General features: G+C 41.2%; 1 protein-coding gene across 10 annotated transcripts in view; it reads right to left on the reverse strand.

Annotated features, from left to right (window-relative positions):
• Positions 1–21,096, reverse strand: part of SEC22C (SEC22 homolog C, vesicle trafficking protein) — a 31,303-nt gene extending 10,207 nt beyond the window's left edge. For 7 of the 10 annotated variants that reach the window (XM_044252463.1, XM_044252461.1, XM_044252459.1 and 4 more), the window contains exons 1-5: positions 20,989–21,096; positions 7,946–8,154; positions 5,368–5,531; positions 3,299–3,478; positions 483–601 (exon numbers count right to left, since the gene is read on the reverse strand). In XM_044252463.1, coding sequence (XP_044108398.1) covers positions 483–601; positions 3,299–3,478; positions 5,368–5,531; positions 7,946–8,127 — 645 coding nt within the window. In that variant the 5' untranslated portion in view covers positions 8,128–8,154; positions 20,989–21,096. Of the gene's footprint in view, positions 1–482; positions 602–3,298; positions 3,479–5,367; positions 5,532–7,945; positions 8,155–13,074; positions 13,092–20,623; positions 20,751–20,988 lie in introns of those variants that run through there. The other 3 variants (XM_044252458.1, XM_044252456.1, XM_044252457.1) reach the window with 3 other exon arrangements.
• Positions 21,097–22,438: the final 1,342 nt, after the last annotated feature.

The following is a 22,438-nucleotide window of genomic DNA, read 5'->3' on the forward strand; positions in this document are numbered from 1 at the left end:
CCTGGGGCCCCATGGATGTCTCCATAGCACACTAGTTCTCACCAGCTCCCCATTGGGCTTCTGAGGACAACAGATACAAAAAAGCAAGTCTTATATTTGTTCAGCCAACTATAAAGAATGGACTTTAACATAAAAATTGTATTTTAATTAAAAAGTTTTGAAATCTTTGGGGCTCTTCGGTGGCTCAGTTGTGAAGTGTCTGCCTTCGGCTCGGGTCATGATCCCAGGGTCCTGTGATCGAGCCCCAAGAGCTCCATGCTCAGGGGTAAGCCTGTTTCTCCCACCCCCACTTGCCCTGCTTGTGTTCCCTCTCTTGGTGTGTGTGTGTGTGTCTCTCTCTCTGTCAAATAAATAAATAAATAATCTTTTTGAAAAAAAAAAATTGAAATCTTTGTGCATAACAACCTTGTAAGTGAAGTGGATCTCTACCAGTTTCCTCCACTATAGGTCCTTCAATATAAAGTACAATAAAGAAAGGTTACCTGTAAAGAATGTTCTGCGAGGTGAATCCCGCGGATGAGATTCAGAGCTGCACACATGATGTTGAGAATAAGCGAGAGGACACCCAGGGCTGTCACTGGTTCCATTCGGAAATTAGGAGCTTCACAATTAAAAAAAATAAGTGTCTAGTGAACATAATTTCTATATGAAAGAAAAATAAACAGAGACATTAACTAGACCTCCACTAATGGCAGGCTCAGTATGTTAAACACAGAATTACAAACGTATTAACTAAAAGCAGCTGCTGTTAGAGAGCAAAAAGTCAAGAAATGAAGGACAGAATGGATCTGGGAATCTGAAGTGAGTTCTTCCAGAAAGAGGTCCTTCTCCAAGAAGCACAGGTTTTTCAGGGCCTGATTTTCTATTTAAAGCCGTGGTTTTCAGCCAGGGGTGATTAACCCCTCAGTGGATATGTGGCAATGCTAGATACATTTTGGGTTGTCAATACTGCAAACAGGGTGTCAGTAGTATCCAGTGGGTAGAGGCCATGAAGGCTTCTGAACATCCTACAATGCCCAGGACAGCCACTCACAATGAGGGATCATCTGGTACAAAATGTCAATATGGCTTAGATTGAGAAATCCTGATTTAAAGCAATTTATGGCTTTATCTGTAAACTGGTTGTCAAATTCTGACAGCATTTCTATCATATACTTCAACTCTCAAATTTTAAATAAGGACAGTATTAAGTGTCTCCTGTGCTTCTAAAGTAATTCACAGCAAATGCAGTTTCTTAAATTCTAAAATAACTGGGAAGAGGAGGGAAACATTGATTATTTGAGCTATAAGCTGTTTCTGGGACTCGAGAACATTCTCTCTTCAAAGATATCTGCTAAGACTGATTCCAGGTCATACAATTAAATGGTGACTCCCTCCCACCCCCATTCTCTTACTGTGATCTTTTAAAATCATCCCTTCTTGTCCTACATTTCTCTCTCTCTCTCTCTCTCTCTCTCACACACACACACACACACACACATACACACTAATATCTAGCCACAACCCTACTGATGCATGTTGTTAGTGTATTAGAGTTTCCACCGAGCTATCAAAGTTCCTGTTAGAACAGAACATGCTACCTGTAAAGATTCTAGCCTCGGGACAATAGGGTGAATCAAACCACTGTAAAATGTCCTAGAAAGATAAGCAAGTTGACATTTTCTGGATTTGCTTCTCTTGTCTAAGTGGTTAAAAAAACAAAACACATATTACAAAGTTATCCCATCTTTACATAAGGCAAAAGAAGCAGCTTGGGGCTCAAATGCCCCATGCTATGAAAGTTAAGTTCATTCCCAATATAAATGACCACTTACTGACTGGCATGAGAGCCAATCCAGGAAAGTATTGGTTGAAACAGATTAAGTCAAAACACAAAGGTAAGCCAAAAATATGAACATTTTTAATACACCACTTTTAAATTTCAACCAATGAGCTCAGTATAAAAACTGTTAAGATAATTAGACTGTTATAGTAGAGACAACTCTATCTTTCAAAGAAGGATTCAGTTCTTACACCACTACAGAAGACTTAGGATGTAAATATCCACTTTAATTAAAAATTGGTTTGTGTGTAATTATAACAAGGAAAACAAACAAACAAAAAATCATGCTTTGTTACACGGTAGGTATTTAGTGGCTAATGGTGTTAATGCCAGACCATGTCACGGAATGCCAGGGCACTCAGCTTGGTAAACCACGGGGACAGATGGACGTTCCCAGGGCTCACGGGGAACCAGACAGTGAGAACGTTAGAAGCCACAGCTATGGCCCTGCCTGCTATCATCCCCATGCCCTTCCCTCCCTCTGTTAAAGGGCACAAGGGTTTCTCAGTGGAGATTTGCAATGCTGCACTAAGTGATAAGATAAGGATTTCCTGGGGCACCTGGGTGGCTCAGTGGGTTAAGCCTCTGCCTTCAGCTCAGGTCAGGATCCCAGAGTTCTGGGATGGAGCCCCTCATTGGGCTCTCCGCTCAGCAAGGAGCCTGCTTCTCTCTCTCTCTGCCTCCCTCTCTGCCTACCTGTGATCTCTGTCAAATAAATAAATAAAATCTTTAAAAAAAAAAAAAGATAAGGATTCCCTATAAAAGGGAAAAATAGAAAAGAGAGAAAGAGAAAGAGCATGTATAAATCTACAGTTTAGTAAGTAACTTCCCTCATGTTGAAACTTGTAGACTTCACCCCAGTTAAGGAAACAATCTGCCAAGTCACTCTTCTGAACATCATTACGAGTTGCCCACTCCCGCAATCAATTCGCTATTGTAAGAGTCAAGTGTTTTTTTTTTTTTTTTTCAATTTAGTTATTTTTAGAAAAACAGTATTCATTTTTTTTTTTCCAATTTATTTATTTTCAGAAAAACATTATTCATTATTTTTTCACCACACCCAGTGCTCCATGCAATCCATGCCCTCTATAATACCCACCACCTGGTACCCCAACCTCCCAACCCCCCGCCACTTCAAACCCCTCAGATTGTTTTTCAGAGTCCAGAGTCTCTCGTGATTCACCCCCCCATCCAATTTACCCCAACTCCCTTCTCCTCTCTAACACCCCTTGTCCTCCATGCTATTTGTTATACTCCACAAATAAGTGAAACCATATGATAATTGACTCTCTCTGCTTGAAGAGTCGTGTTTTCTAACAGTCACCTGCAAACAGGATCAGTCCATATATTTCCCCATATATTTCATCACCTACCCCCCAAAAAGCCTCCGACTTAAAAAAAAAAAGGTCAATGTCCATTTGAAACACCTAGTGTCATGCCATTTTCATCAACACCAGAGCACAGCTAACCACTTACCAGGCTCCAAGTGTATCTGTGTATGACCGTTCATTATTCCATTTGCCACATCGGTGTCCTCCAGAGTGAGGACCACTGGAGGCTGGAACTCCAGCTCCTCCTGAATTTTTTCCAAGCTGCTCTCCATTTGAACATAACTTACATGGTTAAAATGCCACTTCACTTTCTGAATGGTACTGTCTGCAAAAAGAGAGCAACCCAAGTTAAACAGCTGCACGGGAATGGATCTCATAGAACAATACGTACAAAATGAAATTCATGTTTCTAAGCAAGCTACTAAGTCAGCCAGTGTGTTGAGACATACCTAACCGTCAAACAACTACTACGTGTCATTACCGGTCTCATCAATCTCTTCAGTGCATAATACTTAAAATACGCATGTCTACAGAGAAGGCATCGATGCTCTCCAGCATCTCAGCGATGAGGGAGTCAAAGAATAAGGGCTTGAGTCTTAGCTCAGCCACTTCTGATAGCACAGTCCAGGGCAATTCACTGAAATGTCAAAGCTTAACAAGGGAAGACAGTTATTCTTGAACTAATTACCCCAAAAAAAGGCATATGAGAAAAAAATTACAAATAAATGTGATTATATAAACTAAGATTCTATATTTGAAAGGCATTGGTTTTAATTATTGTATTTACCTTAGTATTAATCCATTACCAAGTTTTAGTAAGTATCTGACGTAGTTTCACACACACTGGCAAAGCAAACTGATGCATAAGTCATACACAGAATAGCTACTATGATATTCTCCTTCCACTCAGCAGGGGGCACGCATGATGCTGGGGAAGGGTCTGCTGTCAGAGCGCGCACAGCGCTTTAGCAGGAAGGCACATGCAGCACTGAGGCGGGGAGAAGAACAGAGTCCACAGCTGACAGTCCCTTAGGACTGACAGCCAAGGGATTCCACAGCTATGGTCTGTCCGGGGCTAGCATGCCCTCTTTGCAGGAAAAAGCAGGGCTGAGAGCAGCAGTGAACAAGGTCTTACAGGGAGACTTGGGGAGAACCTTCTGTCTGTGTCACAGGTCTGCCAGGCAAGAGGCCTGTATCCCAGGGATTCCCCAGCACCGCTTAGGTGACAAAGAAATGCCAGCCGGTGGGCCACATGAGGGGGTCTGAGGGCTCTGGCAATAGTTCCAGAAAGCAACACTTCTCTGCACCCACCAACTGCTGCCAGTCCCTTATTCGAGAGCATCGCAGAGACAGCAGCTGTCTACACAGAGGCCACAGAAGGCCCCCCAACTCCCACCTCAACTCCTGTTCTCCCGAGAGCTCAGGATGACTTGACTCACCTGAGAAAAACAGAGCACACGCTGTAATTATCAAGCCTCTACAAGGCCTCTGTGGCAATGCTCAGGAAAAAACTACCCTCTTTCAGAGGAGTACTTCTGACCTCTGAGTAAAGGCCCAGTTTTTCTTATTTCCAAATGGATGCAGACCGATACTCTGATAAAAGGCAACAAAAAGACTGCAGGAATGTCAAATTACTGTATGAATTTCTAAACACTTGTTATTCTCACTTTCTGTACCAACCTCACAATAAGGGAACCACCCTTTGAGTAGTAACTCTAGAGCAGGGAGAGGTTGGCAAGTCTTCTTAAAGGGCTACATAGTCAATATTCTTGGCTTCTAGGGCCTGTATGGTCTCTGTCACAACTATTCAATTCTGCTGGTGAGGGACAAAGCAGCCACAGGTGACCCGTAAAAGAATGAGCGTAGCTGACTTCCACTTTATTAAAAAAAAAAAAACACACACAAACCAGGCACCTGGCCCTCGGACCACAGTTTGCTGACCCCTGCTTAGAGGACTCTGGGGAAAAACCAAGATGGGTTTCACCATTCCCCAACCCTGTCTCAGGCTCTGAGGAGGGAAGCCAGCACTAAGCCCTGAAGCTTTCTGGGCCACGTCAATCACAGTGAAATCTCAGGGGACCAGGCTGACCTCCAGTGACATGCTACAGCACCTCCAGAGGTTTTCCTTGATGGCCAAAAGCCAAATCTAAACCATCAGTTCAACACACACAATGCCGTAAGAGAGAGCAATATATAAGAGAGAGGGTTACAAACCGAACTCGAGAAAGGCATATGGCCTGGAGGCCAGGCCAATACAGGTGGTATCGTAGGAAGCTGTGAATTCCCACCACACGGTCTCCAGGAAGCAGAAGGCCATGGCCGCTGGACACTGGCGGGAGCAGATAGCCATGCAAGCCACATCCCGCAAAGAAGAGAAACTGAAACAAAGGGGCAACACCTGCATTAGTGGAGGGCCGACCCCTGTATTCCTGCCCCATACTCAGACACAACCATGGCCATGCCCAGCACCTGCCTGGCCTTGAGCAGCCCAGTAGCTGTTTGCTGCATGTCTACTGTCTCTTCGGCTGGGCCTACCTGGCACTTTGCCTTTCTCATCCTTCCTCTAAACTAAGGAGCAGCTATTTGCCACTGACACTGTGTGATCGCTCTTTTTGATTCCTGCACAAGGGATGCACGTTCCACTAAGGAGAGGTAGCCTCAGGCTTCTCTATGCCTACAGAGCAAAATCTTCTTCTTTTTTAATTGACACTGATAGCTTTCTAATGTTTAATCATCCTGGCATACTGAAATGAAGCCTTCTTGGGGGCAATTCATATATATTCATGTACACACAACTGCTAGATTTAGTTTGCTAATGTTTTATTTAGGACTTTTGTGTCTATGTCATTTCCTTTCTTGCACTGTCTTCCATCTGGTTGTGGTATTGGGGTTATTCTGGTCTCATAAAACTGATGCAGGCTTTTCTCCTTCTTCCACTACTTTTCAGACTATCATGCTACCGTTCCAGGTTCTGGGGACTCAAGTTCTCTCTGTAGTGTCTACTGATTCCCACTCATTGAAAAATAGCTCCTTTGGTGTTCTGTAATGTTTGGTGAGAGGGAACAGTGTGGAGCTTCTTTCTTTCTTTTTTTTTTTCCCTGTAAGACTCTCTCAAGGACTGAGTTGTGGCACACACCATCTGGAGAAGCTTTCCATTTGCTCTGATCAGCTACTCCAGGAGTGTCATCAGTCTGGAACCAATACCAATCACTGAACCTTGGTTTAGACTTAAACTCCAGTCCCACATGAGGCACAGAAGCAGGGTTCCAATGTCTTAGATTTTGTTTTTCCTTCCCATTCAAAGCCAAGTAAAGATAAGCAAGTCCTGTACTGGTGGGCGGCTATTTCCCACGGTTCCACCAGGGCTGTTGCCTGACCAGAAGGCCTTCCTCATACCCGGGTCTTGTTCCTATGCCTCACCCAGCGGATGCCCACAGGCCTCTCCTTTTATTTGTGCGTGCTGAAACTCAGGGCCTGAGTTGATCCTGACTGGTTCCCCCGGAGCCTCAGTGTCAGCCCACACCTTTAGCACCTTGATATCCTGTTCCCCGTCACTTCTGGGACCTTGGGAATTCTTTCCTTCGAGCTCAGCTACACATTGAAAACAATTTCTCATATACATTTACCCACATTTCAGGATGTTTCTGGCAAAGGGTTTTTAGGTTATACTGTTCTATCATCTTTTCTACATAAAAACTTTGTCAATCAAAAAAAAAAAGGATAACCTCCTTCTTATACAAGGAACTTTCCAGAGGGCTTAAGTCTGTCTAGGGTGGGTATTTTCTATTTGAAAGAGAATCCCTATTTGTGGGCTGACTGTGTCTCCCAAAAAAAGATATGCTGAAGTCCTAACTCCCAGTGCCTGTGACTATGACCTTATTTGGAAACAGTCTTTGCAGATGCAATCAAGATAAAATTAGGTTATAACGGATTAGGGTAGCCTCCATCCAATGACTGGTGTGAAATATCGTTACAGAGATAGAGGGAAAAAGGCCATGTAACCAAGAAGGCAGAGACTGGAGTAACTCTTCCACGGGACATGGAATGACAAGGACTGCCAGCAACCACTAGAAGGTGGTAGAGAGGCATGCGAAGGTCTTCCTTAGAGCCTCCAAGACCCCATGCCCCTACCGACACCTTCATTTTGGACTTCTGGCCTCCAGAACTGTGAGAGAATTAATTCCTGATGTTGTAATTTATTAATGGTAACTGTGGGAAAATATTTCAACTCCTTAACTATAAAGTAAGCTATAATACTGCTCACCCATATGGGAAAAAAAAGCCTGTTTCATCTGTGAAAAATAATGGTGAATATTTAATCCAAAATACAAATGAGCAGAACATTTTACATTACAGTTTTCACAAAAGACTGCTGAAACACCCAGAAAGTCCTTTGAAGTCACAGACCTTATTTTTTTCTTATCAGAGAAAAGTTTTCCTATTTGCAGTCCAGCACCAAGTTCCCATAGGATGTTAGATAATCAGAGCATAATGAGGAAGGGACACAGAGGAAGGTGGTTTCAGGTACAGCTCAGTTTTTGCTCCTGTGCCCCCGGAGCCCACACACTAACAGAAGGGCAAGAGTAGGAGCAGCAGGCTCCATGGGAGGTGAGGAGGGGGGGCAATCACGCTCCCTTAATTCTCTGGCTATAAATCCACACCACCTCAGACCACTATCTGACAGCAGACCCACTCGTGACACAGCATGTGATAACCTAATGTTATCCCCACACATGCTTCAAAGTAAACCTAAGTTTGCAGATGTTCTGAAAAAGTGAGCATGCTTGCTTACTGTATATTGAAGTCACATCCTTCTGCAGAACCTCGACCTGGGTACTGGGCCAGTCGCAAGGCTAAAGTCTTGAGCCGTCTCCGGCATTCCAGAAAATCTTGGGTGTGGTAAAAGTCAGTGGAGGCGGAGAGAGGCAGTCCATCCCTCACCCTCACCACACAGGCAAAAAGGATCATAGACATGGTCTGCAGGGGAAGTCATGAGGACACCTGAGGAAAGCAAGGTCATCTTGTTACTGAAGGCAGATGATAGTGACAGAAACATCCCTGTACCTGAAACGTCATTCTGGTGGTTTCACCCTCACCCCCACTGGAATTGCAGATGTTGCCTGTATTACTAATTTCCTGGCCTCTACTGCTATGTAGCTCCCTATCTTCCTCCTTCGTTTTCCTTCCTGTCTCTTCCTCACCTGTAACCCTGCTTTTCCTTCTAATGAATCTCTCCCCTTCCAGAATGAAACCAACTAGGATGAGGGAGAAAGGAACAGAGAAGCAAGGAAGCTGCACCAGAAAGGCTCAGAAGCAACAGCAATGACAGGTGGCTAGCTGGGACACGGGTAGCAAGATGGCCCCAAAGGGACTGGAGGCACCTGACCTGGAAGCAGTAGGGGTGGGGTCCAGTGCCCTGTGCATTTCAGGTCACCTGGGGAGGTAGGTGTTGAACAGTTTAGTTGTCTTATCCTCACCTGCAGTAGAGGGATTCTGATCATCAACCTGAGTTGGTGGTGGGGAGAACAGAAGGCAAAAATGGAACTGAAAGACAGAGTATGTCCTCCTGTATTTCTGCAAACATCTGATACCAAGCCAGTCTTCAAAATGATGACTGAGTCCCTACAAATGGCTAAAGGAAGTCATTTAGCAAATTATATTACAGTGAGATCCTAAATATTTGGTCACAATATGTGGGCACTAGTAAGAGACAAAAGGAAATAGATTCTGAGCCCTCATGGTGCCCTTGGCAAATCAGAACAAGGTGATTCTCAGGGTGGAAACAGCCTGGACCAGTTCTGCTAGCAGAGCCTGGCTAGGTTTTAGCCCCAGCCATTAACTCTGCAGGTGCTGGCACAGGGCATAACCTACACGCGTAGGCCATGGTAGTCCCACCACCAGAGATCAGTGAGGTGGCCACTGCAGCTTTAATGGCTCTTTCCATGCACCTACACATCCTGTTTCCCAGACTGGGTTTGTGAGGTCCTCTACCTGATGGGCTGTTAATAGATACAGATGCTGGTAGACTTTCCTTTCAAAGAACTCCAAAGATGTAACCTCATTTGACCTTTCATTTCCTATAATCAGGAAGAAAGGGGTACCCCTCTGATACACACTCTTCTCTTCACCTCTGTGGTTCGATGTATTCTCTGCCTATGTCTGCTACTCCTCTGATATCCTCATATCCAAATCCAGGTCAAAGGACTGTCTCCAATCCACCCTTTCCATGAAACCTTTCCCAGACTTGTCCAGTCAGAAGTACATCTACTTATCTCTTTGTTCTCTATTTTGCTAATTTGCATTTCCATTACCTAAGTGTAAGTTTTAAGAATAAAGACCCTATCTAGAATGTATAAACGAATAATTATTCCCATTTTACCCATGAAGAGACTGCAGTGGTATAAAAACAAGAGAAGGCAAAAAGAAAACTTAGTCTATAAGCCAACAGATCCTACCAAGTCCATTGTCCCATCTCCCCACATATTCCATTGAGGAATAAAAATGTGAAAAGCCCCAGGAAAAATGCCTCCACACACAAAAGTGCTAAGTTCCCAGCACGGCTAGCAGAGCCTGGCCAACGGCCAGAAGGCCCTGTGGGCTGCTTCTGAGATCTCGAGCACCCAAGAGGTCACCAGGGCTTGGATGTATGGAGGTTACCTTCTTATACTTTCATGAATGTTTGAAATATTTAATTTAGAAATAAATTTTTAAATATTTATGGGCACAAATCCCTGATAGAGACAGGGGAAGACTAAAATATCAATGTGAGTCTAGGATTTAGTGGCAAAACAAGAACCGCAACTTGCTTGTTACCTTGACAACAGTGTTATTTTGGTGAATGCAAGGTACAGCCATTCTGCAATGCATGTAGACAAGTGTTTAAGAATCCCTGTAATGAAGATGTTTCTGAGCACACTACTTGATAAGAAAGAACAACAACTTCAACAAGAATGCTAGGCCAAGATTTAAAGACGCTGAGTACTCCTCCCACCCTCCCCACTTCCTCACCACCAACCTAAAAGAGGAGAGAGAGAGAGAGAATATGAATCCATGAAATACCAAGAGAGTCAAAGACAGGACAGAAACACCCCAAGGTAAAATAAGAAAGGTACTTTCTAGGGGGCTGAGTAAATTCTGAGCTCTTTAAGGGAAAACAGTATGCATGTATTCCAACTGTCAACCTCCAATATCCTCTCTAGTGCTATTTTTATAGAACGTCCACTATGTGCCAGGTATTGATTTAAACCAGTAAAAAAGGAAAACAGTGAACTTTCTAAGTGATCGTAATCGAAGAACCAGTTCTACCACTCTCTAAAGGACCCAGGCTCTCTTCTTCACCCTCTTGATCCTTTTGGTGATAAAACCTGTCTCTCCTCAAACAATAGCATTCAAGATAGATAAAACCATTGGTCAGTTCTATCAAGTTAGTAGTACTGTAAACTAATGAAACCCACATCCATTTATTTTAAAATTTTTATGATGCTTACAAGAAGGAGACACTGATATTAAGGGTCACCTGTGTTTGTGTACATGTATGAGTGTGTAAGTATATAGGACGGCAGCTACCTGAGGCATGGAAGGATTTTACACACGGCCGTGGAAGTGTCTAAGAACAGAGAAAAGAGCATTTTATTCCTCTGTGACATGTACTTTGTATTCCAAAAGATGAAAAAAACCTTAATACAAACAGGGAAAGGCTCATCTTTGTGTCTTCGCAGGGCCTGGTAAGAGCTTTGTATACTGTAGGGATCTGGTATTTGCAAATGCAGGTTATGAGCTATGATGAGATGGTCTATACTTGGATAAGAGATCTGATCACTGCTCGAAAAGAATGAACTGATGACTTCTGCTTCTGAAGGTGGCGTTTAAGTACTTTTTCCTACTCCCACTAATAGTACTAAAAACCACGGACATTATATATGAGATAAACATAAACATCTGAAAGGTGGAGAGAAGGTGGCAGACTGGCGAGGGACTTTGGGAACTGGGAAATGACAGAGTTGTGTGAGCTTGCTCAGTTTTCTTTTTGCCTCATATATCCTGGTCTTGGTGCTGGAGAAGCTGGCAACTCAAAAATGCCAATGAAGACAAAAAAAGAAGGAGGAGGAGAAAAAAAAGACCCAACAATTAAAAAAAAAAAAAAAAAAAAAGCCTCTCTCTATCCAAAGAAGCAGGAAAGGTGCATGCAGCCCAACAAAACAGAAAAGTTTTAGACAAAAACACTCCACTCCAGTCAAACACCAAAGAAAAACTGTAGCCATCATATATCTACAATAAAGGCTGAATTAAGAGCCCAGACTTCTACTCTTACCTGGCACTAATAAGGTGCCCCCCACAACTCTCCATGCTGCTGGCATGTCAGAGAAGACCAGGCAGGGAGCTACAGGCAACAAAGAGCCAACCTCTCCCACTGTATCATTAAGGAGACAGAATTCCTATCTCTGCCCAGCAATAATGAGTAGTCCCTTTCCTCCAGGGAGCCAAAAAGAGGCCCAGGGGGGAAACCTGAACTTTTATTCCCACTTGGCAGTAATGAGATAGTGTTCCCACTTCCCTGCTAACATAAAGGCCAACTAAAACAGATCCAAGTAAGATCCAGAGTCTTGTAACATAACATCCAAGATGTCTGGGTTTCAATAAAAATTAACTGGCCATACTAAGAACCAGGAAAATCTCAGCTTGAGTAAGAAGAAGAGACCATCAGCTGATGCTAACAACAAGATGATAGACTTTAAAGTAACTATCATAAAAAAGCTTCAATGAGCAATTATAAACACACTTGAAACAAATGAAAAATTAAAAGTCGCAGCAAAGAAATAGAAGATATAAAAACCAGATGGAAGTTTCAGAATTTAAAAAATTCTAGAAGTAAAAAAATTCAATAGATGAGCTCAACAGCAAAATGGAGGGGACAGAAGAATGATTCAAATCAGTAGACAGAACAAAAAAAATACTTAATTTGAACAATCTGAGAGAAATTAGATTGAAAAATATTATACAGAGCCTCAGGGACTGTAGGGCTATAACAAATTATCTAACACACATGTCACTGGAGCACAAGAGAAAGAGAGCAGGACTGAAAAAGTATTCAAAGAGATTAGAAAATTTCCTAAAGTTGACAAAAAATATAAGCCAACAGACTAAAAAAGCAGAATAAATCCCAAAAAGGATAAACCCAAAGAAATCCATGCCAACAAATACAATAGTCACTCTTGATAAAACTAGAGACAAAAAAATGTTGAAGGCAACAAGAAATAATATTGGGGGGTAGGTTGGGGGCCAATTCAAATGCCAGCAAATTTCTCATAGAAACCATGGAGGTCCAAAGAAAACATATTTCTCAAGTGCTAAAAGAACTGCCAACCTAGTATCCTGTATTTTCAGCAAAATATCCTTCAAGAATGAAAGGAAAACTAAACCATATTTAGATGAAGAACACTGAGAGAATCTGTTACCAACACACCTGCTCTAAGAGAATGGCTAAAGGGAGTTCTCTAAACAGAAAGGAAATAATAAAAGAAAGAATCTTAGGAAAAAAGAAAACACCACAGAGAGAATAAAAACATGGGAAAATACAAGACACTATCCTTCTTATAAGTTTTTATATTATGTTTGATGATGGAAGCAATAGCTATAACATTTCTGGTGCTCTCAATGTATTTAGATGAAATATTTAAGAGGAAATGTTTAGGCGGTACAGAGATACAAAGGGAGGTAAAGTTTCTATGCTTCACTTGAAATGGTAAAATGCTAACTTCAGAAGACTATGATAAGTCATAAATATGCACACATGTAGACATATATATATGCATGTATAAGTATGTATATGTATATAAGCATGCATATACATATAATTACATACATATGTACACTGTAGCTGTATACTGGAGCAGCCACTGAAAAAGCTATAAAAAGAGATACCCTGGGGCGCCTGGGTGGCTCAGTGGGTTAAGCCGCTGCCTTCGGCTCAGGTCATGATCTCAGGGTCCTGGGATCGAGTCCCGCGTCGGGCTCTCTGCTCAGCGGGGAGCCTGCTTCCCTCTCTCTCTCTGCCTGCCTCTCCATCTACTTGTGATTTCTCTCTGTCAAATAAATAAATAAAATCTTAAAAAAAAAAAAGAGATACCCTTAAAAACACTATACATAGATACAAATGGAATTCTAAAAGACATTTGAATTATTCACAGGGATGCAGGATCACAGGATCAAAAAACAATAAACAGAAAACAAAAAATAAAAGAGCATACTTAAATTATAATATATCAATGATTACATCAAATCTAAATGGTCTAAATATACATTAAAGACAGAGATTGACATAGTTGATAAAAGACATGACCCAATTATTTACTTTCTCTAAGAAATTCACTTCAAACATAACAATATAGGTAAATTGAAAGTAAAGGAATAGAAAAAAATATACCATGCAAATATTAATCAAAAGAAAGAGTGGGGCATGTGGGTGGCTCAGCCAGTTAAGCATCCAACTCTTAATTTTAGCTCAGATCATGATCTCGGCTCAGGTCACGATCTCAGGGTTTTGGGATCCAGGCCTGCATTGGATTCTGTGCTCAGCAGGGAATCTGCTTGAGGATTCTCTCTCCCTCTCCCTCTGCCCCTGCCCATGTTCTCTCTCTCTCTCACAATCTCAAAAAAAGAGAAAAGAATGAGTTACATTAAAATCAGATAAAGTACACTTCAAAGAAAATTCCAAAGATGGAGAATATTACATAATAATAAAACAGTAAATCTACCAAGAAGACATAAAACTAAACATATATGCACCAAACAAAATAGGTGAAGCAAAATTGATAAAGTTAAAGGAGAAACAGACGAATCCACAACTACAGTTAAAAACTTCAACATTACTTTCTCAACAATGGATAGAAAACCAGCAAAGATACAGAAGATCTCAACAACACTATCAACCAAAGTATGTAATCAACACTTAAAGAATACTGCATCCAACAAGAGAGTTCCTTTCAAGGACCCACAGAACATACAGCAAGATAGATGTGGGCCATAAAACAAACCTCAACAAATGTTTTAAAATGCATACAGAGTGTGATCTGGGACCACAATATAATCAATCTAAAAAGTAATAACAGAGTGGTACTAAAAACCTCCAAACACTTACAAATTACACAACACATTTTTAAATAACGCATGAGTCAAAAAGGAAGTCTCAAAGGAAATTTAAAAATACACTGAATAAAAAGGAAAACTTACCAAAATATGTGGGACACAGCTAAAGTAGTGTTAAGAGGGAAATTTATAGCACCAAATCCTAATATTAGAAAAAATAACAAGGGAATACTATAGACAACTCTACATCCATAAATCTGAAAATGTAGATGAAATAGTCAGTTCCTCAAAAAGCATTACCACAATTCACCCAATATGAAATAGGTAATTTAAACAATCTTATAACCAAATTTCCTATTAAGAAATTTTCATTTGTAATTTTAGAACTTCTACAATCTCCAAGTCAAGACAGTTTTACTGGAGGATTCTACTGAATGTGTAAAAAATGTAACGAAGAATTAACACCAATTCTGCACAATCTCTTTCAAAAAATAAAAGAGGAAACAATTCTAAATTCTTTTTATGAAGACAATACCACACTGATGTTAAACCCAGAAAACTAAAGGCCAATAATCATCATGAACTTATATGTGAAAATCCTTAACAAAATACTAGCAACAAGAATTCAGCAATATAATAAAATGAATTAGACACCATAACCAAGTGAGATTTATTCCAAGGATGCAAGGCTGGGTAAACATAGTAAAATCAGTCACTATAATCCATTATATTAACAGGCTAAAAAAAAAAATCACACAATGATATCAATTAATATAGAAAGGACATCTAATGTAATTCAACACTTCTTCATGATAAAATCTTCAGCAAAATACAAAGAGAGGTGAACTTCCTCAATGAGGTAAAGAACATCTACAAAAAACCTACAGCTAACATCATACTTAATAGTTAAAGACAGAATGCTTTCCCTCTAATATCAGATATCAAACAATGATGTCTGTGCTCACAGTTACTATTAAACATATTACTAGAAGTTCTACCCAGTGCAATAAGGCAAGAAACAGAAATAAAAGGCATACAGATACAAAAGGAAGAAAGCAAACTACTCTTATTTGCCAATGACATAACAATCTACATGAAAAATCCTGAGGAGCCTACCAAAACACCTCCCAGAACTAATGAATTCAAAAAGGTTGCAAGATGTAAAATCAACATACAAAAATCAACTGTAGGGCACCTGAGTGACTCAGTGGGTTAAGGCCTCTGCCTCTGGCTCGGGTCATGATCTCAGGGTCCTGAGATAGGGTCCCAAAGTGGGCTCTCTGCTCTGCGGGGAGCCTGCTTCCTCCTCTCTCTCTCTGCCTGCCTCTCTGCCTATGTGTGATCTTTCTCTGTGTGTCAAATAAATAAATAAATAAATCTTAAAAAAAAATCAACTGTATTTCTATAAACTAGCAAGAACACATAGAAAACAAAATTAAAAACAATTATGCCAAATTACAATTACGCCAAAAAAATCTCAATGAAGCTATCATTTTTTAAATAAAATACTTAGGTATAAATTTAACTCAACATCTATAGGGCTTCTATGCTGAAAACTACAAAACACTGCTGAAAGAAATCAAAGAAGTCTTAAATAAATGAGGAAAAATACCATGATCATGGATTGGATGACTCAATGTAGTAAAGATGTTAATTCTCACCCAAATTGATACACTGGTTAAATGCACTTCCTATAAAAACAACAGAATGATAGTTTGTAGAGATAGATAAACCTATTCTAAAATTTTTTTTTAACCTATTCTAAAATTTATGTGCGAAGGCAAAGAAACGAAAATAGCTAAAACAATTTTGAAAAAGAATAAAGTGGAAGGAACCATGCTATCCTACTTCAAGACTTATTATATAGCTATACTAGTCAAGGTTGAGTGCTACCGCAGAGGAACAGAAACAAAGATCAATAGACAATACAGAAATAGACCTACAGAAGTATAGCCAAATGATTTTTGACAATGGTGCAAAACCAGTTCAGTGGAGTGAGGATAGTTTTTTCTATAGTTGGTGCTGTAGCAATGGATATCTATAAGGAAAAAAATTCTTGACCTAAACCTCACATAAAAATCAATTCAAAATGTGTCATAAATGTAAATCTTAAAAAATAAAACTATAAAAATGGAAGAAAATATAAGAAGCAATCTTCAGGACTTGGAGAAGAGTTCTTAGACATGAGACCAAAAGCATAATCCACAAAAGAAAAAACAGTAAATTGGATTTCATCAAAATTAAAAATATTCAATCTGCAAAACCTCCAGAGAAAAGGATGAAAAGGCAATCCAGAGGCTGGGAGAAAATATTTTTTAAACCACATATCTGATAATACAGATATCTATATAACTGGAATCTATAAAGAACTCTCAAAATTCAACAGTAAAAAAACAATCTAATTAGAAAATGGGTGAAGTACATGAACAGACATTTCACCAAAAAGAATACACAGGTGGCAAAAAAGCACATGAAAAGATGTTCAGCATCACTAGCAATTAAGGGAAAAGTAACTTAAAATCAAAATGAGATAATACTATATACCAATGAGAACAGCTAAAATTTTTTAAAGTGAAAATATCAAATGCTGGGAAGGCATGCATAGGAACTGAATCTCTCATATGTTACTACAAAACAGAACAGCCACTTGGGGAAAGTAGTTTGGCAGTGTCTTTTAAAACTAAACATGCAATTAACAAATGATCTATCAATCACACTGCTGGGCATTTATCTCAAGAAATGAAAATTTATGTCCCCACAAACACCTGTGTACAATTGTTCTTAACAGCTTTATTTATAATAGTCAAGAACAGGAAACAACTAAATATCCTAAAAATAGTGAATGGTTAAAAAAAACAACAACAGTACATTCATATAATGGAATACTACTCAGCAGTAAAAAGAAAGAAACTATTGAAACTCAAAACTCGGATGGATCTCAAAAGCACTGTGTGGAACAAAAACAACAAAAAAACCCTATCTCAAAAGGTCACGTATCATAGGAATCCTTTTATGTAACATTCTCAGAATGACAAAATTACAGAGATGGAGAAATGATTAGTGGTTGCCAAGGGTTAGGGTTGGTGGGGAGGAGGAGAATGAGTGTGACTGGAAAGGAGAACAAGAGGAAGATCTTTGTGGTGAAGCAACAATCCTGTATCTTGACTGCAATGGTGGTTATAGGAAACTACACATGCGGTAAAGTGGCATGGAACTATATATACTTTATATCAATGTTAATTTCCTAGATTTGATATTGTACTATCCTTATTATGTAAGATGTAACCAATGGGAGAAACTAGGTAAAAGGTATATGGGACCTCCCTATACTATCTTGGCAACTTCTTATAATTACTTTTAAATAAAATTTGAAGAAAAAAGTATTAACTTAAAGTCTTTATACCACTTACTTAAATGAGGCTTTTTATGTTTAAGTGTCATTTTCAAATATCTCTATAAGTAGGCAATAGTCTTTTCTGCTACTTAACTATAGTTTCAATGATTTATGTGCAAATGTTGAAAAACATGTTTTATGGGGTGCCTGGGTGGCTTAGTTGGTAGGCATCTGCCTTTGGCTCAGGTCATGATCCTGTGGTCCTAGGATGATGCTCAGCATCAGGCTCCCCACTTGGCAGGAAGCCTGCTTCTCCCTCTCCCACTCACCCTGCTTGTGTTCCCTCTCTTGCTGTGTCTCTGTAAAATAAATAAATAAAATCTTTAAAAAAAAAAAGAAAAACATGTTTTATAGCGAGCAGCTCCATAACTACATGACATTTCCAAACTGGAAGGTACTCTAATCTGAGAATTAATTAAAATAAAAGCTGTTTACCAATAACTTGTATTCAGTTTAAAAAACAAGAAGTAGGGCGCCTGGGTGGCTCAGTGGGTTGAGCTGCTGCCTTCAGCTCAGGTCATGATCTCGGGGTCCTGGGATCAAGGCCCGCATCGTCGGGCTCTCTGCTCAGCAGGGAGCCTGCTGCCTGCTTCCTCCTCTCTCTCTCTCTGCCTGCCTCTCTGCCTGCTTGTGATCTCTCTCTGTCAAATAAATGGATGAAATCTTTAAAAAAAACAAAACAAAACAAGAAATAGTGGTATAAATCTGGAAAATCATGCCACAATTAAAGAAAAAAATATATTATCCATTATATAAGGACAAAAGTAACCTCGGAGTACTCACACAGAGACACTAGTTTGTCTTCCAGGTCTTCCCAGCTCCTTCTACAGGTCAGTAGGCCTCATAACCTGACACCATGCCTGGCACACATGAGGAAGTCTCAGTAAAAACTGCTAAGCAAATGAATGAGTGACCTAAAAGCTGCTTTATTTTTGCCCACTGGGAAAAGAAATGTGGGTTTTCAGATCTTGCCATATTCTGATCCATATTTTGAGCACTGTTCCACAATAAATTTTTACTTAGAGAGGAAAAAAATTTATATAAATAGATTTTTTTAAAGTAGAAACTGAATTAGTAAACAAATTACAGCACCCAAGTTACTATTAGGCTTTATGAAAGTTGTATGGTAATCTGCATCCCTCTTTCCCTAAATCCTCTTCTCAGCATCTATTTATAAACTGCTCATGTCATAGATTATCCCTCTTCTACCAGCAAAGACTTTGTACCAAGCTGGAAGCCACCCTTGTTCCATTGGTTTTTCTCCTCCCCCCTTACACTTAGCCCTCTCTCAAATCCCCACCACATATACTCCTCCTCCTCCTCCTCCTCCCTCCAAAAGAGAGAGAGAAAGAAAACGTGAAAGAAAAACATTAAATGACCCGGTCATGACCAGGCCTTGCAAAAGATTAACATAAGCAAACAAAAAAAGTTTTATTTGGTACTCAAATATTCAAACAAAGTCTTGACCATAAGGCACATTACCCACTCCCCGAATATACAATGCAGAAAACAATACTGAGTTATGTCATCCTTACTGAATTCATCTTCAGCCACAAGACTTGAGAACTGGTTACCCAATTAAGATCATTCAGGCTCCTTTGTACCATGTTGGTTGGGGACAGTATGGAGGGCAGGTGGGTTTAGGTCAATTCTTTGATAGGAGCTGAAGTTCAGGGGACTGAACTTGATAGCAGCTAATATTAAATGTGAGGCATTATGCTAGGAACTTTTAAACTGATAATGTTATTTAATGCTAATAACTATCTATGAGGTAGATAATCTAATAATCATAATCTACACTGAACAGGTGGGAAAACTGTAGTTTCAAAGGCATAAATGATAGAGCCAGGATTCAAAACCAAACTTCCCTTACTCAAAATATTCAAAAGCCTGTGTAACCTTTTCACTTTATTCTGCCTCTCTAAATCCAGTCTTTGGGATTACACCTACTTTCTGCTAGAGCATTACTTACTACTCAACTAATCAGAGACCTGTTAATAGAAGGAACAGAGGCCTAGGGTTACACTTGTTACAGTTGTTCCTTACTCATTGTGTTTCTTTGAATAAGTCAGTTTTCTTCTCTGACCATCAATCACCTTTTGGATGCAGCTGGTTTCTGAAGCTCCTTCTAAGAATAAAACTTTCCGATTCCAGATGTCTTCTGTGTTGTCAACACATACAGATCGATAATAACCATCGTCTAAAATGTATTTTCCAGAGCAAATTCTTTTATATCAACTTAATTAGATTTACCAATATTAAACCACTTTCAATTATTTTACATTCTAATTTTACTAAAATTCCCTTTATCAGGATGAATTCCTTGGTAAACCTTAATTAAAATTACGTTATCCATTAGTCTGAACCTTATTTTTTTGGTTCTCACCCTGTAGCAAATTTCACCAATTACTTTTGGCCACTGGGAATATTCTTTTGTGGCTCTGATTTCTAAAAACCTTTTTCGCCAGATTGTTTTTTATCCTTCCGTCTCCTGAGGTCTAGATGTAAGTCTATAATAGACACAGATGTACATCACCTCCTACACCTGATAGTTCGGAAAAGCTGGTCCAATGCACCCAGTATTTGGTAACCCAAATCGTATAATTTCAGTATGGTAAGGAAACTTTGCTATTAAAATTAAACAGTACTCTGACAGGGGCTTCGTGGATAATCAAGGGAACGATCGCCCCCTCTCTCATTTGGACACACCCCTTCTCATCCCATTGGGAGCAGCGCTCGACGCGCATCTGTCAGCTTAGGGTTCCTGAAGGCGCGCGCCTCGGTTCTCCCCGAGTCCGGAGAGCAGCCGGGGAAAGACAGGGGGCGAGACGGCTCCTGGAAGCCCCACGAAGCCGGGTGGGGCTAAGCCCGGCCTGAGGGCGGGGCGGGCCCGGGGCCGCCTCCATCTCCAGGCCCGCCCTGCGCCACACCCGACCCCGCCCGCTTTCGGCTAACGGGCCGCGGCGCCCGCCTCCGCCCGCGAGCCCTCACCTCACCCCGACGGCGGCCTCCGGGAGTCGGCGCCCGCCGGTCGCGCCGCCTCGCCGCCTTGTCGCCTCGCCGCGGTACCACCCGCCGCCTCCTCTGCAACCTCGGCCCACCGGGCGGACCCGGCCCAGGTCACTGGCGGCCCGGGCGCAGGTAGGCGGTGGTACGCATGCGCAAGTCTTGAATTCTTCATTCGCTGCTGCTAAGCGACACCCTCCCCCGAACAGACCAATCCCGGAGCGCTTTCCCCGCCGGTCCCGGAGGAATCTTGAATGAGCGGGTTCTTAAAGGGCTGCAACCCAAATGTAGAGGGGGTGTGGCAGGGGCGCGCGCGCCTCCCAACCTAATTCCCATCTCCTGGCTCTCACCCTCGTGGGTTTGATGTCCAAGCCTGTAATTCCCACGTCCGGAGGTGCCAGGAGACTTCTCGGTCTAAGCACGATTCCTGCCGGGGTAGAATCCGCAACTGACGTGCCGAGGCAGGGAGGTTCCGCGTCATTGCACGACACGCCCCAGCTGTGTGTGTGTTTCGCTGTCTGCGCCCCTGGGCGGGAAGCAAGATAGGCAAGATAGACAAACCAAAGAGCACAGCCTCCTGCCACACTGGATGAGGTGCTAAAGTCCGACCCCGGAGGGACACATCCCAGTCTGGGGATGGAGGCATTCATATCACAGATGGATGGTCCAATGCAGAGGAGCAGAATTCGTCCGTTTACTTTTCGTCCAACAAATTTTGAGCACATGCTTTGCGCCAGACACTCTAACAGGCACTGGGGACACAACGAGGAACTCCTGACACTAAAAACTATGTTAAGAGAGGGCAGAGTGAGAGCACCCATCAAACAAACAATTACACATATGTTCAAATACAAATTGAGGTATGTGTTCTTCAGAGAACAAGGTTTTTCAGAGAAGTTACAGGAGGTTCTGGTATGAACTTCAGAGTAGGAGGAGGCTTCCTTCAGAATGTGACACCTGCTGACTAGTAGCTAACTAGGCAAAGGGGGAAAGAAGAGTGTTTCAGACAGAGGGTAGAGTATGTATAAAGAACAGGGAGGCTTCTTGGAGGGATGAAAAGAATCAGGGTAGTACGTGAGAACCTAGTGTTTAACAGACACAGAATTTCAGCTGGGGAAGGTGAAAAAGCTCTGAAAAATGGATGGTAGGGATGGCTGCACAACAACGTAAAATTTTAAATGTCACAGAAATGTATATTTAAAAATGGTTAAAGTGGAGGCGCCTGGGTGGCTTGGTTAGGTATCTGCTTTCAGCTCAGGTCATGATCCCAGGGTCCTGGAAGTGAGCCCAATGTCAGGCTCCTTACCCAGCAGAGAGTCTGCTTCCCCTTCTGCCCCTCCCATTTGTGCTCTCTCTTGCTCACTCTCTCTCAAATAAATAAATAAAATCTTTTTTAAAAAAATAAATAAAAGTTAAAATGGTTAAACTAGTAAATTTTATGTTATGTATATTTTGCCACCAAAAAAAAAAAAAAAGACATGGTAGGAAAAAACTCAAGAGTTTAGAGAGTAAGGAATAGGGTGAGAACCACTAGAGAGCAGAGCTAAGTCTGTAGGATCTTATAGGCCATGGTAGAAAGTTTAGGACAGTGGGAAACTGATCAAACTTGCATTTGTAAGATCACTTTGGCTGCTGTAGTTAAGAACAAAATGAAGAAGGCTCATGGAAGCTCTGACAGGTCCGGCTGGGAAGCCAGTGCAGCCATCTGGGCATGAAAGGATGATGCTAGAGCTTGGGCTTGGACTGGAGCCACAATGAGGAGGAGGAGAAGCAGCCAGTCTGCAGACACTCATAGCAAAA

Source organism: Neovison vison, chromosome 6 (assembly GCF_020171115.1).
Source record: "Neovison vison isolate M4711 chromosome 6, ASM_NN_V1, whole genome shotgun sequence".
Classification (NCBI taxonomy): Eukaryota; Metazoa; Chordata; class Mammalia; order Carnivora; family Mustelidae; genus Neogale; species Neogale vison.